At 33.7% G+C, this 16,306-nt stretch overlaps 1 protein-coding gene across 1 annotated transcript; it reads left to right on the plus strand.

Annotated features, from left to right (window-relative positions):
• Positions 1-10,713: 10,713 nt before the first annotated feature.
• Positions 10,714-11,550, plus strand: LOC114760268 (uncharacterized). The gene has a single exon (XM_028949530.1). The coding sequence runs from the start codon at positions 10,714-10,716 to the stop codon at positions 11,548-11,550; it is 837 nt and encodes a 278-aa protein (XP_028805363.1).
• Positions 11,551-16,306: the final 4,756 nt, after the last annotated feature.

The following is a 16,306-nucleotide window of genomic DNA, read 5'->3' on the forward strand; positions in this document are numbered from 1 at the left end:
TTTTAAATGGCTGGATTAATGGTTATTGTGTTTGGAAATTATTTTAAGGTATGCATTTGGGAAATTCTTAATGGCACAGTCAATGATTAAGGTATGGTTAAAATTAACAAGTAATTAGAAAGGTTATTTGAGGAATGTTAAACCAACGATTAAGAAGATTAATAAATGGCTAAAAATTGAAATTGCTTAGCTTGGATTTAAATGATAAGTATTAAGTTATTTGTGAATAAAAGCTAAGAGAGCTTATAGAATTATTTTAGAAAAATGAAATAAAATCATTTGGTGCGATTATATATATGTTTGTTTGTTTGTTTTAGTCATGGGTGCAAAATTAGTGAAGTTGGATTTTAATTTATTTTATTTTATTGGGACTGGACGATTGAGGTAAGGAGGGCACCTTATTGTCCATAAATGTGATATATATATATATATATATATAAAATATTTTTGACCAAAATAATCAATTACCAAGTAAAGTAACTATATGGGTTAAGATAAGGAAGTAAACCTTCTAAAAAAAGTAGTTTGAATAAAAAAAATTGTCTACGATGACCAAATATTAAGTAATAGTAGAGATTAAATAAGATTTGGGATTTAAAGAGAGTTATTTAATTTATGAATTATAGATGGACCAAGCATTTATCTGTCCTTATGAGCATGATAGGTTTTGATATCTCTCAAGCTCACAAAAGAAGTAAAAGAAGAAGAAATTGGTAAGGTTTAATATGCAGGGAAGAGGATTGGGTAGTAGTTCTTTCCTACTTTACACTTGTATATGATTGTTGCATGTCTCTTTTTGCCATATTGCTGTATTAAAGCATGAGAATATGTAATTCTTAATTCCTTGTATGGATTACTTAGCTTTGATCACGTGTAGGTAATAGACATAGGTAGTATCTACCAATTATTTGCGCATTATTTATTTAGCCTATTTGCATAAATGTTTAATTGCGTTAGCTTGCAATATTATGTTCTACTTTGACTCGTTTTGTATGCTTTACATAATTTGCATGTTTGTTTGATGGAAATTATTCTCCAGAATTTCACCCTCCCTTATATGTGATATAGCCAAGACTAATAGTACCAAAGGCAAGGAAGTAGCAAGAGAAGAAAGTGAGCTATGAGAAGAGTAGGAATGCCTGCTTTTTTTGTTTTTGTATAAATATGCTGATTATCTAATTATATTTATATTATAATTATTTTGCCAAGTAGCAAATACGTGTTAACACACACACATGCATATAAATACTTTTGCATCCTCCATAATGAGGCATGCACTCTACAAGACCCAGGTAAGTGTCATCGACTGAGATGGCCATTATATTTAAGCATATTAAAGGTAGTGAGCCTATATATAAGTTTATTATCTATGGGTTGGGAACTATTAGTGTAAAATCATTCCAAGTTTGTTATTATTACTAAGTTGAAAACAGGCTTGAATGTCAATCACTACTCAGAATTTTTGAAAGCTATAAATTTCTAAATAGTGAATTCCAATATTATTTACAGGTTGAACTCCTGTATTGGAATTTTATTTTAAAATTCTATGTTTTAAAGGAAAAAAAATTTTTGGTTCAGTTTTTCCCATAATAAAAACCTAGCGGTAGTGGTTCACAATCTTTATATTAATCCTCTTAGTATTTAGGAGAGCTAGGTGTTGCATTAGCTATAAAGTGCATACACACGCGCACTTCAGCCTCAATCAAAGCACAAGAGGTTATTTAATTATCTCTTGTAATATTTCATGAAATTTTGAATTTTATCTGCTGTTTTTCCTCTAGCATAAATTCCTCGCATTTTTCAATCATACAAATTTATATCTTCAGGATTAGCTCTTGTAATGCTAAATATGACTATTAGACTAATGTATTTATAAAAAATGTATGCACTTTTTTTTAAAAAAAAAACGCTTTTTATCAGTTTTTATGACAAAATTGTTTATTATTTGTGTGATTATAAAAGAATTTCAGGATGACAAACAATATGCTATAATTTGGTAGTTATTGATATATGTGTATATATAAATATATGATTTTACCATTGCTAAATGTATAGCATTTGAAGATTAGTAGCTGTGGATCATGGAACATGTTTTGTAGTTCATATTAGTGTAGTCCGATCGTTGTGAAATTTTAGTCATGCTAAGAAGGGTTTTTATATCCATTTGTTTTAAAATGGTATTGTTACACTCAGTCCAATAGATGACATGACCCGATAATACATCAGGGACAACGGATCCAAACACACACACACACACACACACACACACACACACACACACACACACACACACATATATGGTAAAATTATTCTTCATAGGATCTGACAAAAATCAACAAATTAAACCACTGAATCCTTTTCGCCAATTTAGACTCTTTGAAAGGAAACTAAATAAACAAAATTGGTGCGAGGTAAGGAACTCTGAGTTATATTCTACTTAAAACTCATCATGATAGAAAATAAGAGCAGGGTTCAAAATAAACTCTGGTTGAACTAGAAATAATTTATTCGAACATATAATGCAAACCCATATATAATCTATTTAGATAGTGAAGCCATATCATAAGTGTTTCTATACCTTGCATTCTGTTAACCAAGATTACTTAGAAACTTATTGTTTAAATTTAAAACCTGTAGCTTTAGATTATAACGCCGTCAGAGCCTAACAATCATACCCTGACGCTAACCTGATCATATCGACCGTTTATAAACATGCTAACAACTATAGCTACGAATATATAGTTACATAATTGTCATTTCCATTGATATATAGCTCTTACCTGCAGGCCATTGTCGCCTGTACTTGCCTCCTTATGGAGGGATTACATACTCAGACATAAAATTATCTAACATAACTTCAAAATATAACAATACATACTTGTATATACAATGAAATTTATCTAGATAACAAAAGCAGAACCTCCTACTCCTTTAACCATCTTACTTTACCAATACCAAGAGTGAGCAAGACCGAACCAAACTCAATTAGGTTTGTCCGGTTCAATTAATTTGGTATTCATTTTTTTCGCTTTTTATTTTAAGTTTTTTCAGTTTTCAGTGTTTAGTTCACTGTCTTTGAAAAAATTCGGTTAAAACTGAATAACTGAGTTGTGTTCTAACTGGTGTAGGAGAGTGGATGGAGACTGAAATTTTTTTATCTTCTCTTTTACTCAATTAGTTCAGTGCTTCACTCTGGGTATTGTAAATCCTAATCCACGCATAGTCTCACGCCCTCACCCTCCTCTGCTTCTCGCATCACATTAGGAATCATAGTCTCCGGCTTCACCATTCACACTTTCAATTTAGTCTATTCCTTTAGTTCGAATAATATTTAAAGCTTTCATTGTCCTTTTCTTTTTTCTTTTTTGGGCAACATTGCATTTGTCCTTTTCTTGAGCAATAAAGAAACCCAACTAATAATAATTTTGAGCTGCTCTGGCATCTTTAATCTAACCCCATTTCAGAAATATTTTTAATTTAATCTCTTGATATAATGATGAATGAGTAGAAAAGTTTATGGCACCAAAAAAAGCCCAGAAACTGATTAAAACCGAATGACCGAACCAGTTTATTTCATTTGATTCAGTTTGGTTATTTGCTGATGTTTTAGTTTGGTGTCTAAAATATGTATATTTTGGTTATTCGGTTATTTTGGTTAATGAAGCTAACCAAACTGAAAAACTGATTGCTCAGCCTTAACCAATATAACAATGCCCTTGCCTATAGATGTACCCACCTTCGCAGCATATTATGAAAGAAGGAATGCGATTCTAAAGGATCCAAGTAGTAACCATTTTCACCAATTGGAATAAGCATTCAAGAACGAAAAATGCTAGGTGATTTTCAAGTAAAATGAAATCAACATTAAATTTGAAGTTATCCCTGGATTTAACCTTGAAAGGTCTTCAAATGGTTGATCCATAGTATTTGTCATAAAGAACCCAATAGTGATCCAAGCATCAGTTAAATCATGCTGACAAATTCATCGGTCTCCATTGAATGGCCTCAGAACAACAAAGATGAATTTCATCTACCCAGTCGCTTTACGGCTTCAAAATAACCGCGTAATGATTTATCTGGATTCAAGTTCAGAAATTGGTTGATGAACAAGAATTTGATGTGGTGCATTGATTCCAATCTTTTGTCTCTATGATGAAATGGGCCAATGGAAACCCAAGTAGGAGTGTGGGCTTGTTCATTCATTGTTCGGATTTTTGGTGGTATCATGTAAATGCAACAACTTCTTGTGAAAGGAGGATCCATGGATTTTGCATTTTTGTTCAGCTCGACTTCCACGTTGTGTATAGAACTTCTGCAATTTTTGAAGAACTTCATTTCTGGAACACATGCAATGTACATTTAACACGCGCGCGCGTATTCAACCAATATCTGTGTGTGTGTAACTAAGAAGTTTGGCATATTCATCTATATTTCCTTGCTTGCAAACAATATATATTTTTTTTAATATATATCACGGCTCCCCTTTGAATACAGCGTGGTTCGTGGATTTTCTAGTCAAAATTCTATTAAAAAGACTTTTGTCATTCCTTTTTTAGCTACCTTATAAGTGAAACAACCTCATATGATAGATGAAGATAGAGTCATGTAATTATAAATAAGATATAAAACAGTAAGGACGGAAATAAAAACAAAGTGGGTTATTTAATGAATAGATCATGGGGAGGAGGATTGAGTCTAGTAGAAAGAGTTAGCCCTTTATAACGTGACGAATCAAAATTCAAATCTCTACTGAGATAGATGCCTACATTTAGTGCCTGATAGTATCTCGAATGAGATTGTTTCCAATTGGGGGACACTTGTGCATGTGTGTGTGTGTGTGTGTGTGTGTCTATATATGTGTGTGTGTGTGTGTGTGTTTCATCAGAAAGCGGGAAAGCATAAGGTCCGGGGCTATACCCCATTATTCTATAAATTGGCAAAAGCCAACCATCTAGCTCCAACGCTTTCTATAAATGCACAACACCGACTCAATCAGTCGTTGTAATTATTACCTCCCACAAGACCCAAACACACTGAAATGAGCATGCTTGTTCAGAGAAATGATGAAGCCTAATCAGTAATAAACACCATCGGAGAGAATCATTCTCCGCTATCGATCTCCATTATTATATCTGATGCACCTGAAATTCAACATTTAGCCATGTTCGTCTTTCAACATTTTTCCACTAGTAACGACCAAATATTAATTTGGATTAATCACGTTCAAATATAAATGACAAAGCAGGATGAAAATCTTTGTATCAGGATGTATATATCGATGTAGGTAAGTTAGGGGTTCTTCCACTCCTCCATCCCAACAAAAACTAAATAAAAATAAAAACAATTTTTAATTTCATAAATTAAAGGAAACCTTTAAATTAAAATTGACATTAAACCTTGAATAATTTCTTGATCCATTCCTGTTGGCAATTTAGCATTGAAATTTACATATTGCTCTAAATATGAATATTTCTGAACGATTCCATAATCTAGCTCACCAATTTCATCATCGCTAACAAAATATTCCCTCTTATCACAAATATAAAACACAGAAAGAAGAATAATTTGTTTGGTGTAAAATATAGCGCTGCATATAGACAAAGTAGGACTCTTACTCAATAGCCAGTCTGAAGAATAAACGGGCTGAAAAATACAGCCTATTGTGTAACCTCTGTCCATGAAAAGTGTAACATACTATATTTAAAAAAATTGTATTTAAAAAAAAATCAAATTAATTAAAATAATATTTTATTATTAGTTTGAAAAAAACGAAACAAAACAACCCACCTCACCTTTTTCCACGGACGGTGAAAAAAGGAAGGGGGTAATTAATGAACAAAGGAAAAAAGGGGGGAGGAACGGGGGTAGGAGAGAATAGGATGAGGTACCGACAAAAAAATTGAGGAAGCGGATCAAATGTCGTAGTATTAAATACATACAACCTTTGTCTTTCTTTTATTTCGTGGGAGAAGTAGAGAAAGAGAGAGTGAGAGGCAGAAAGGAAAAGAAAACGAGCTGCAGAATACGTGATAAGTTTTAGAGATCATTCAAGTATACAAAACTATTTTTTTTTTCAAAAATTTTTTAGGAATTTTTTTATATATTTATAACTTTATATTATTAGTATCATTATAATGTTTAGAGAAAAATTTACCGTTTGGGTATAGAGTAAATGTGGAGTTTTGATAATATATGATCGTAGAAATTTAAAAATTATTATTAAGGAATTTTAATCAGTTTATATTTGTTTAATGACTATTTTGAGAATTTTAAATTAAGATTTTAGTTGAAAAATTTGTTATTCAAAGATATAGAATATTTTTACCAATTAAATTTAAGTTAAATAATTTATTTAAGTTATTTAATATATTATTGAGATTTTAATTAGTTTGAATATTGAATATGTCAAAGACATATAGTTGAAATAATTTTTGAAAGCTTAAAGAATTGTAAATTGAGAATTTTATGAAATTAAATAAAGTTTAGGTTTGTTTACAATTCAAAGAAGTTGTTTGGTTTGAGAAAAAAAATTTAAAGGAGACTATAATAAATAATTGAGAATTTTAATAAAAATATTTAGATTTTGGGTAATAAAAATATATTTACTTAAGTTGTTAACTTTAAATAGTCTAATATGTAAATTATATTTTCAAAATAATATTATATCTATCATAAATGGTTAGATTTCAGAGAGTTAATATATTTATGTAATTTTAGTTTAGAGGATAGTTTTGGAGTTTTGGAGTAGTGTTGAGTTTTAGATGAATAACTATTTATATGCAATTTTGTAGACTCTTGAAAATTTTAGAATAATCTTTGTGTGAATATTTGTAAGTTAAAGAGTACCAGGTAACTCTAAAAATTATTTCTTATACATGTGAATTATATATGATTATATTATGGATTTTCTAATTTTTATATTACTGAAATATAATATTATGATTTTTCAAATAAATGTTTTGATATGTTACTTGATTTTGTTAAGATTTATTGCTATTGATTATGATCAATATTTAAATATATTGATATCTATAGAATTATCATGAGTTGCTATTAAATGATATAGAAATTTTATTACTATGTTATTTTTAATAATATATTTGAGAACGTATTTATGATGTAATATAATTTGCATCTGACATATCCATTGTTGGGCTAAGGATAGAAGGAGATTTGTATGGATATAAATTACCACATGGTATGCCATTACTCAGTACACAGTGGATGGCACTTGTTAGGGCTCATTCTTCCATGTTTTCCTTTGGCCCGGAATTCAATAGAGCTGTGGAACATATGACACCTCGTTATTTTTATTTGCAAAAGAGGGGAGCCAAAATCCGAACTTGAGCTCTATATCTTTGGCTGGATATATCTCTAGTATCGGTGAGTTTGGAATAATTCAATAAAATGAATTAGTTCCTATTAGATTATGTGTTAGCCTATGGCTCCAATCAGCGATATAAGGATAGACGGTGATATAGAGGAGGCAACATGTTGCATTATTTTTTGGATATATTGGAAAAATGATGTTGGTATATTTTTGAATCAAAAATGAAATTGAGTTAAATGTATAAATCCATGATTTTCATATACATATATTTATACACATATAAATGAATTTTTATTTATCATATATGGTTTATTTGTATAGATTAGAATTTCAGTAGTTACTGAGACGTTTGATCTCATCCCCTATATTAACATTTTCAGGTGAAGGATCTAGTATGAATTAAGGGAAAGTGCCAATAGAGTGAGCTATGAAGGTTTTTGTGCTCCTTAAGCACATGCTATATTATATTTGTCTTTGCCATGACAGACTTCAATAGTTTATGTTGTTATGATAGGAAAATGTTTTGAAATTATGACTTGTTTTGAATGCTAGAAATATATATATGGACTTTTAAATGAAGTATTTTGTTGTGTATATGGATATAATTGTGTGAGGTGTTACAAAAAGCCCTAGCAATCTCGGGTTGGGCAAATGTAGGTTGGGCAATGCGAGTTTCCTTGCCTAATAAGTCAATATATTATATTAATTAACTAATTATTTATATCCATCTAAATAATCTGATTTAACTTTATATTAAAATGGCACCTTAGCCTTAATTTAGTTATTACTAATTAATATACTATTAAACTACATTTTGTAGTAGCTAAAAGGAGTGGACTATGGCCCAAAAAAAAATGTTCCTAGTACATTTTATTAAACTTAATTACTTTTCTAGTTTCTAAAATTTCTTAACCAAATATCAATATCTTTTTTTTCCCCCATAACTCCCAAATACTCATAAGAGGATGGAATCATTTATATTTTAAAAAAATCTTTGTTTTGGTTTAATAAATTTTTAAAGTATCTTGATCAACTTTTAATTTTAACCAAACAAAGAGACGGCAATCTTAGAAATTAAAACAAGAAGCAAAACAAATTTCAAAATAACTCAATTATCCTTCCATAAGCTATCGAAGTCATGCTCAAAATAAACGATATATAATTATTTATCTACCAATATACAAATTGTCAATGGTCATAATGTTTGCATTAAAAAAGAGATTGGTCGTATAGGTAACAATAAATGATAAGATGTCTAACTCTCATAATCATTCAAAAATAAATAAGTATAATAAATGCTGAATATTGATACAACAAAGCGTTTAATTCAGGAGATAAATATGAGGTAAATAAAGTATATATAAATAAAATTATATATATTTTTGCTGGCACAGCCAAATGGGTAGGGCAGCTTACAGTGCTTGATGCCCAGCCCTGTTTGACAATTTGCCCTGCTCGAACATGCCCAATATGTCTTTCAGGCCATTTTTTTAGGATGGGCTGGATTTTTTTTGTAGATTTGGACGGGCATAGTGGCCAACTGTGGTCTATGAACAGCCCTAGTAAAATATAACATACTCTTGTAATTGGTATAGTTATTCAATTAATTGCATTTTTTTTATTCTCTATTAATTTAATATCCCAAATTTTGAAGCTAGAAATTTATAATATGTCTAAGAGGCATAAATATTTGCTTAAGGCCTCAGGAAAATAATCATTCTATAAAAAAAATATTTTTGAGTAAGAAATACAGGAAAATAAAGAAATGAGTAATTATTAAAAGTATATAATGGCCCCAAATAATTAAAAAAATTATAGATAATTATTTTGGGAAACAAATATGTTTATGGAAGAATAAAAGGTAGAGATAATTTAAAATATAATTTCCTAAATTAAACACTTATTTTGTTGAGAAATTCAACAAAAATAGTTATAGGTTAATTTTTAATCTGTAAATTTTAGAAAAATTATTTGGTGAGCTAAGGGAGCTAAATAAAAAAAACCTCATATAAAATGCTGAAGATTAATTTTAAAAATTATTTAAGATTAAAATAAAAGTTTAGAAAAGAGCAGAGTTGAGAGAGTTACAAGTGAGAGGCAAAAAGGGAAAATGACAAGAAAATGACTGTTGAATTCTGAAATGACAAAATGGGCATGTAAATTACTGAAATGACAAAATGGGCATGTGGTATCAATCTGGAATTTGGATAATTCGCCAAAAAGACTAAAATGCCCCTGGACCAGTCTAAACACATGAAGAACGAACACATGACACGTAATAGCAGAAGAGGGAGAGCTCAGAAGCTGAAAACGCAGGTGGAGCAGAGTCGAATGCTAAGAAGACGAAAAAGGTAAGGAAAATTTCTCCTAAAATGCTCTTATCTACTCCTTCAACTTTCACCATTCTACAAATTTGATTTATTACGGTGGAATTGCTTTGTGGGCAACCTGGTTTGTAGTGAGAGAGGGGTTGAACGTGGGTATTATGTAAGAAAGTGGAGCTTAATGATGGGTTTGGGTTTTCAAGTCGGTTTACTGGTACATGGTCTAATGGGGATGGGTTTATGAGTGTAGATGGTTTAAATGAAGAATCTGACCAGGATGAGAGAGTGATACATCGGAAATGGAAAAATGGTGGGAACTGATAATGTGGGCATGAAGTTGGAGGGCTAACATTAAGCATGAGGTGGTCATTGTTGTTAAATTCATTATTGGAATTGTGAAATCCCATATTTAAGTTGTCAATACAACAAGTGTGTGTGTGCATTTTTTGGGTGTTACATTTTTTGTGAAATCCTAAGAAAAGTTTCGAAATCTTGATAAATGAAATTGATTATTGAGGAACTAAAATATTGATTTATGCTTCTCTAGTGCAGGTTAGGTAGCTTTGATGACATCTAATATTGGGTCAACATCTTCAAAGCGTCTTGCTTGTTACTTTCATGTGGGTGGGAACTTTGCAGAAAATGGTGATGGTGAAGTTAAGTACTATGGTGGAACTGTCAGGGTAAGAGTGATAAAGGAGGGTATAAGGCTTGAAGATTTGAGGGTTATGATAGGAGAATGGTTTGGTGTAGATAGTAATGGTTGCGACATTAAATACACATTGGGCTTTAATGATAGGATATTAATAGATCTTATTGATGATGATGAAGTTGATAACCTATTTGAGTATAATGATAGTAATGCACATGTTTACGTAGCAGCTAAAGGTAATAAGAATACAGAGGAAGAAGTGGCTGATCGAAACAGGTAAGTCACAAGTTTCTGATTATGGAAGTTGTTAATTGCGATAATGTTGTTGTCAATATCATAACAAATGTTGTAATTATACATGCAGCATGTCAAAATTGTCAGGACTGTCATAGCAAAACGATGAGCCAATGATTGAGGATGCTGTCGAATGTGTGAATTACATAGCAGCTGAAAATGTTCTTAGCCTGCCATATGCAGTAGAGAGTGCACCAACTCCTTTACCAGGAATGAATTCCTTGAAATGGAAGACAGTATTGTTAGGATTGAGGCAAACTTTTCCAGATACGAATGATTTCAAGAAGAAACTATACAAATTCAACATTGCAAACAAATTTGAGTATAAATATGTGAAGAATTCTAATGCCCATATGTATGTCAAATGCAATGTTGAAGGTTGTCCATGGAGGATCAGTGCTAGAGTAGCTGGAAAGAGTACTCTAGCATTTTTACTTGTAACGACATTCAAAAATGAGCATGTTCATAATACCCAAGAGAATCTTCACGTGACACATGGTGGATCAGCTAGCTTGACATCATCAATTATAATTGAAGAGGTTAGAGATCACATGGACATGCGTCCACATGATATAAAAAAGAGGTTGGAAAGAGATTATGGTGTGAAGTTGACATACAAGCAAGCATACAGGGCCAAGGAAAAAGCGTTGGAGGACATACATGGTAGACCTAATCAAACTTACATGCTTATTCCATGGATATGTGACCGGTTGAAGGAAACCGATGACAAAATAGTGGCAAAATGGGTGGCTGCAAGGAACAACAGATTTGAGTGTGTATTCATAGCCTATGGGTGTTGTATAGAGGGTTTTATTACTGGTGTTAGACATGTACTGTATATTGATGGAAGTCATTTAAGTGGACCGTATAAGGGGACACTACTTTCAGTGTCGACTTATGATGCGAACAATAAATTATTACCTTTTGCCATTGTGATTGTGAAGGGATAGACACTTGAGGATTGGGCATGGTTCTTACATATGATTAAGGAGATAGTTGGGTCAATGCAATTAACGATTATTTCAGACCGACACAATGCAATTATAGGCGCTGTGCAAGCAATATTCGGAGGTGAGCGACATGCGTACTGTTACAGACATGTTAAGGAGAATTTCAGTACACAAATAATCAAGTTAAATAGAGGAAAAAGGAAGACAAGTGGCAACACAAGGGAGGATGGATTGCATTTCCTAGATGCCATTGCATATGCAAGGCTTGACACAGAGTTTGATCAAGCAATAAATAACAAGAGACACTTCAATTTCCAATTATTTGAATGGCTTGTCAATCATGGTGATATTCACAAATGGCCCTTAAGCAAGTTCCCTTTTAAACGATGGGACAACATAACAACAAACCTTGCGGAGTCATTCAATGCGTGGATGCTGAAGGAGAGAAGATATAATGTTGCCCAACTTATACATGAGTATCGTGAAAAGGTAGCCAAGAAGATGTATGCAGCAAGCATGGTAATGAGCAAATGGAAGAATGGTGTAGGCCCAAATACAAATGCAACATTGATGGAAAATGTGGCGAGATCTGCACGGATGTTAAGTGTTCCTTACGGAAAGGGGGAGGGTGTGTGTCCATACTCCATACAGCAAAAGGAGCCATTAATGTTGATCTTGAAAAATGTGAATGTAGCTATACAGCTTGGCAAATGTCAGGCATCCCATGCCCACATGCATGTGTAGCTATCAAGGCCTTGAATTGCAATGTGTATGATTTTGTTGAAGAATGCTACAAGATTACGTCCCAGCAAAAGATTTATGGTAGGATGATGACTCCAGTGGTGACAATCGACATGCCAAATCCTAATAACTATCGGCTACAAGATATAGCAAGTCAAGTATTTTTGGCACCACCTTTGCCTAGTCGACCTCCTGGAAGGCTTAGGATAAATAGGCAAGAGTCACAGTTTCAAAACAAGAATGTGTACCATTGTAGCGCATGCTAGCAAGTTGGCCACACAAGAAAAACATGCAAGAATCCAAGCCCAACTTAAGGTTTGATGTCAATAATACCAATGGGAGTATTTTTTTTTTTATAGGAATGGAATGACTCTTGAAGCCTTTTTAATTTTTTTGGGAGAAGGGTTGATAGGTAGGCTATCTTTTTTGTCAATGATGTTAACTGGGTAGGAGATGTTCTGTAATGTGAATGACAAGAAAACATTAGGTGGTGGGTTAATCCTAATGTTAACTTGTCATTTGGATATTAGTCATGTAGCTTCTGTCCTGGGTCTACTGGTTTTTGGTAAATATTATCACTTTAGTGGTCAATTCCTTTACAGATGTAGTAAAGTCTGAAGATTAATGTAAAAATCCTATGATGGGTAGGCTATTGTAACATCCTAAGTCTTATCGGGTTTTAATAGCCTCTTTTGGGTTGATTTTGAGGATAGATTAGCAATTTAATCTTGATATTGGTGTTTGGGTTGAATTTGAGGTATGTTGGAGGAATAGGTGAATGTACCCCTCTCAGGGTATGTTCGCCGTGGCGAAGTTAAACTTCGCCGCAGCGCACCGGGGGTTCCAGGTAGACTTTGTGTTTCGGGCAGGTTTGGCCGAGGTGAAGTCATAGGGACGCCGCGGCGAAGTTGTTCAGGTGAGCGAGGCTTCCCTTTCAGGAAGGTTTCGCCGCTACGAAGGTAAGGGCATGCCGCGGCGAAGTTTTCTGGGTGAGCGAGAGTTGCCTCTCGGGAAGCTTTCGCCGCGGCGAAGATTAGAGTTCGCCGTGGCGAAGTCAAGTTTTCAGGCGAGTAATCCCTCTCGGGATTAGTTCCAATCTTCGCCGCGGCGAAAGGTCCCGAATCTATATAGTCGCGGGAGGGGTTCAGTGTGCGAAAATTAGAAAATCTAAAGGAGGAGAGAGGAGCTCTGCTAGGGTTTCAAATTTCTGGCTTGGAGGGGGCATTTCTAAGGATCCATTACCTCAAGTAAGTGATTTTAACCTCTAATCTACTTTCTTTCTTGGAATTTCTGAGGATTTTTTGTGGAACCCTAGGATTTTCTAAGTTGTGATGGAATTGAGGTTTTTGACCGATTGTTTTGAGTTTAATTGATTGCATTGGGTTAGTTTAAGTATTTAATCGGTGTAGTTTTCTTGGATCTAAAGAATCTTGAATTTTTGGAGTTAGGGTTTATGGAAATAGGTGATTTGGGATTGAGGATGACAATGTAGAGGTTGATTCTGAGTTTTGTGAATTGGGTTATGTTAAGGAGGGTTAAATTAGATGTTTAATCGGTTTAGATTTGTTGTTGGAACCTTAATTGCTCAAATTGGATGTTTAGGTATAGAATTCCTATAGTGGGTCCTTAAGGTTATGTATTTTAATTGATGTTTGGAAAGGAATTAAGGTTTTCATGGATTGGTATGACCATGGAGTGTTGCCTTGATAGTTATACCCTTTGAGTTGGGTAGAGTTTTGATGGGAGATAGGAATTTTGTGTCCCCAAGTGTGGTTTTGGCCACATTATTAGTTTGAAAGCTAATACATGTTGGTTGTGTGTTTGTGTGCTTGTGTGCTTGTGTAGACCGGTTGTGAGTCTTGGTGGTGCACGGGGCCACATCGCTGGTTTGTTGTTCCTTGCTCAGGCGAGAGGTAACCACTTTCCAATCCTTAGTACTTGCTTCTGTGGTATTGTGAGTAGATTTATGTTTTGTGCTCCAAGTAGTAATTATGTTCAAACTGTATGTTGTGTATACAAAGGAAAACCGTCTTGTGGGGTTTTGATTGATGATGAATGAAATCTTGAAATTGTGAAGGATATGCCACTGAATGAAGTTACTTATGAGATGTTTAATTACTATTTGATTAAGGTTTGAGCGTGATGCATGATTTGGGAATTGGTGAGAGTTTTTGATAGTTACTACCACGTGGTAAGGCCTCCATTAATGCATGATGGTTAGCTTAGTACGTCTCCCATAGTAAGGGATAGGCCTTTTGGCTCCCTACGTCCCCCAGAGTGAGGGATAGGCCTTTTATGGCTCCTTACGTCCCCCATAGTGAGGGATAGGCCGGGTTCGGCTCTTGAAAATCCCTCAAAGTGAGGGATATGGTTAATGGGATTTGCATCATTTCACTCGCATGAATTGTTGTGGCTATCTTGTTAGCATATTATTTGTGAACTGCCCCACTTGACACCTCACGAGCACCTATTTGGTAGTACCTAGTATTGGAAAGGTTGGTTACTGGGACTTTATCTCACCCAGTGGTTTACAATGTTTTTAGGTGAAGGTTCTCGGCGAGGGCCATCGGGAAGAGACGCAGAGGCTTGAGCTTGGTTAGCTTTAGGCCTCTAGCACTGGTATATGTATGGCTAGTATATATTGCCACAATTAGGACTGCTTTTGAAAATATTTTGATTGCCCAGCTTTATGGTAAACCGGAGGAAGTGTATCTTCTTACTTGTAATTGGCCGGAGGCCTTTTCTATTGTTTGTAGAACTTTGATTTATGTTGTTGGAAACTATTTATATGGGCTGATGTAGATGTGTTTTGTTACCCGGGCCAGAGGCCCAGTGGATATGAATGAATGATTTTAGTTGCATGCAACGGATTACGGGTTGACCCGAGTTTGAAAGTCAATTTCTAAAAATTATGAAATTTTCCTTCTACTATGGTAGCTCGTTTTAACAGTTTTCCTTTTCTACTATAGTAGTGGTTTTATGACGGGTTATAATGTTTTGAGGTTAAGGTTCTTACAGCTATCCTTTTTGTAAATGATATTCACTGGGTAGGATATGTTTTGTAATCTGAATGACAAGGAAACATTAGGTGGTGGGTTAATCTTACTGTTAACTTGTCATTTGAATATAAGTTATGTAGCTTCTATGATGGGCCTATTGGTTTTTGGTAAATATTGTCACTTCAGTGATCAATTCCATTACACATGTAGTAAAGTCTGAATGTTAATGTAAACATCTTATGATGCTCTTCAGGTGTACTTCTATGCTATTTTGTCAACACAAATGACCTTTTGTTTAATGCCCTCGAGGGAGATGGTGGAAGTTGCCAATGGGTATGACTAGAGTGGTTAATGTCATCAACGATGTTGTTATTCACATTACCAATGTTGTTATTATCATTTCCGGGCTAGTGAAACTCCCTGAAAATATGTGTTACTTGACTTTGAAATAAAGGAAGTGGAAGTGGAAAAAGCAGAGTGGTAAATATCATCACTAAAGTTGCATTTAAGATTTCCAATGTTGTCATTATCATTACGAGGGTATTGAAATTTTGTGAACAATTTGATGTGTGGGTTTGAATTAAAGGAACCAAAAATGGGAAAAGCAGAGTGGTAAATCGCATTAGTGACGTTGCAATTAAGACTTCAAATGTTGTCATTATGATTACGGGGGTAGTGATATTCCCTGAACAATTTGATGTATGGGTTTGAAATTAAAGTGGAAAAGAAAAAAGTAGAGTGGTAAATATCATCGCTAAAGTTGCAATTAATATTTTCGATGTTGTCATTATCATTACGGGGGTAGTGAAATTTCATGAACAATTTGATGCGTGGATTTGAATTAAAGGAATCGAAAATGGGAAAAGCAGAGTGGCAAATCGCATTAGTAAAGTTGCAATTAAGACTTCAAATGTTGTCATTATGATTACGGGGGTAGTGATATTCCCTGAACAATTTGATGCGTGGGTTTGAAATTAAGGTGGAAAAGGAAAAAGCAGAGTGGTAAATATCATCAC

This window comes from Neltuma alba, unplaced genomic scaffold (assembly GCF_004799145.2).
Source record: "Neltuma alba isolate B1F8T4 unplaced genomic scaffold, ASM479914v2 tig00001633_pilon, whole genome shotgun sequence".
NCBI lineage: Eukaryota > Viridiplantae > Streptophyta > Magnoliopsida > Fabales > Fabaceae > Neltuma > Neltuma alba.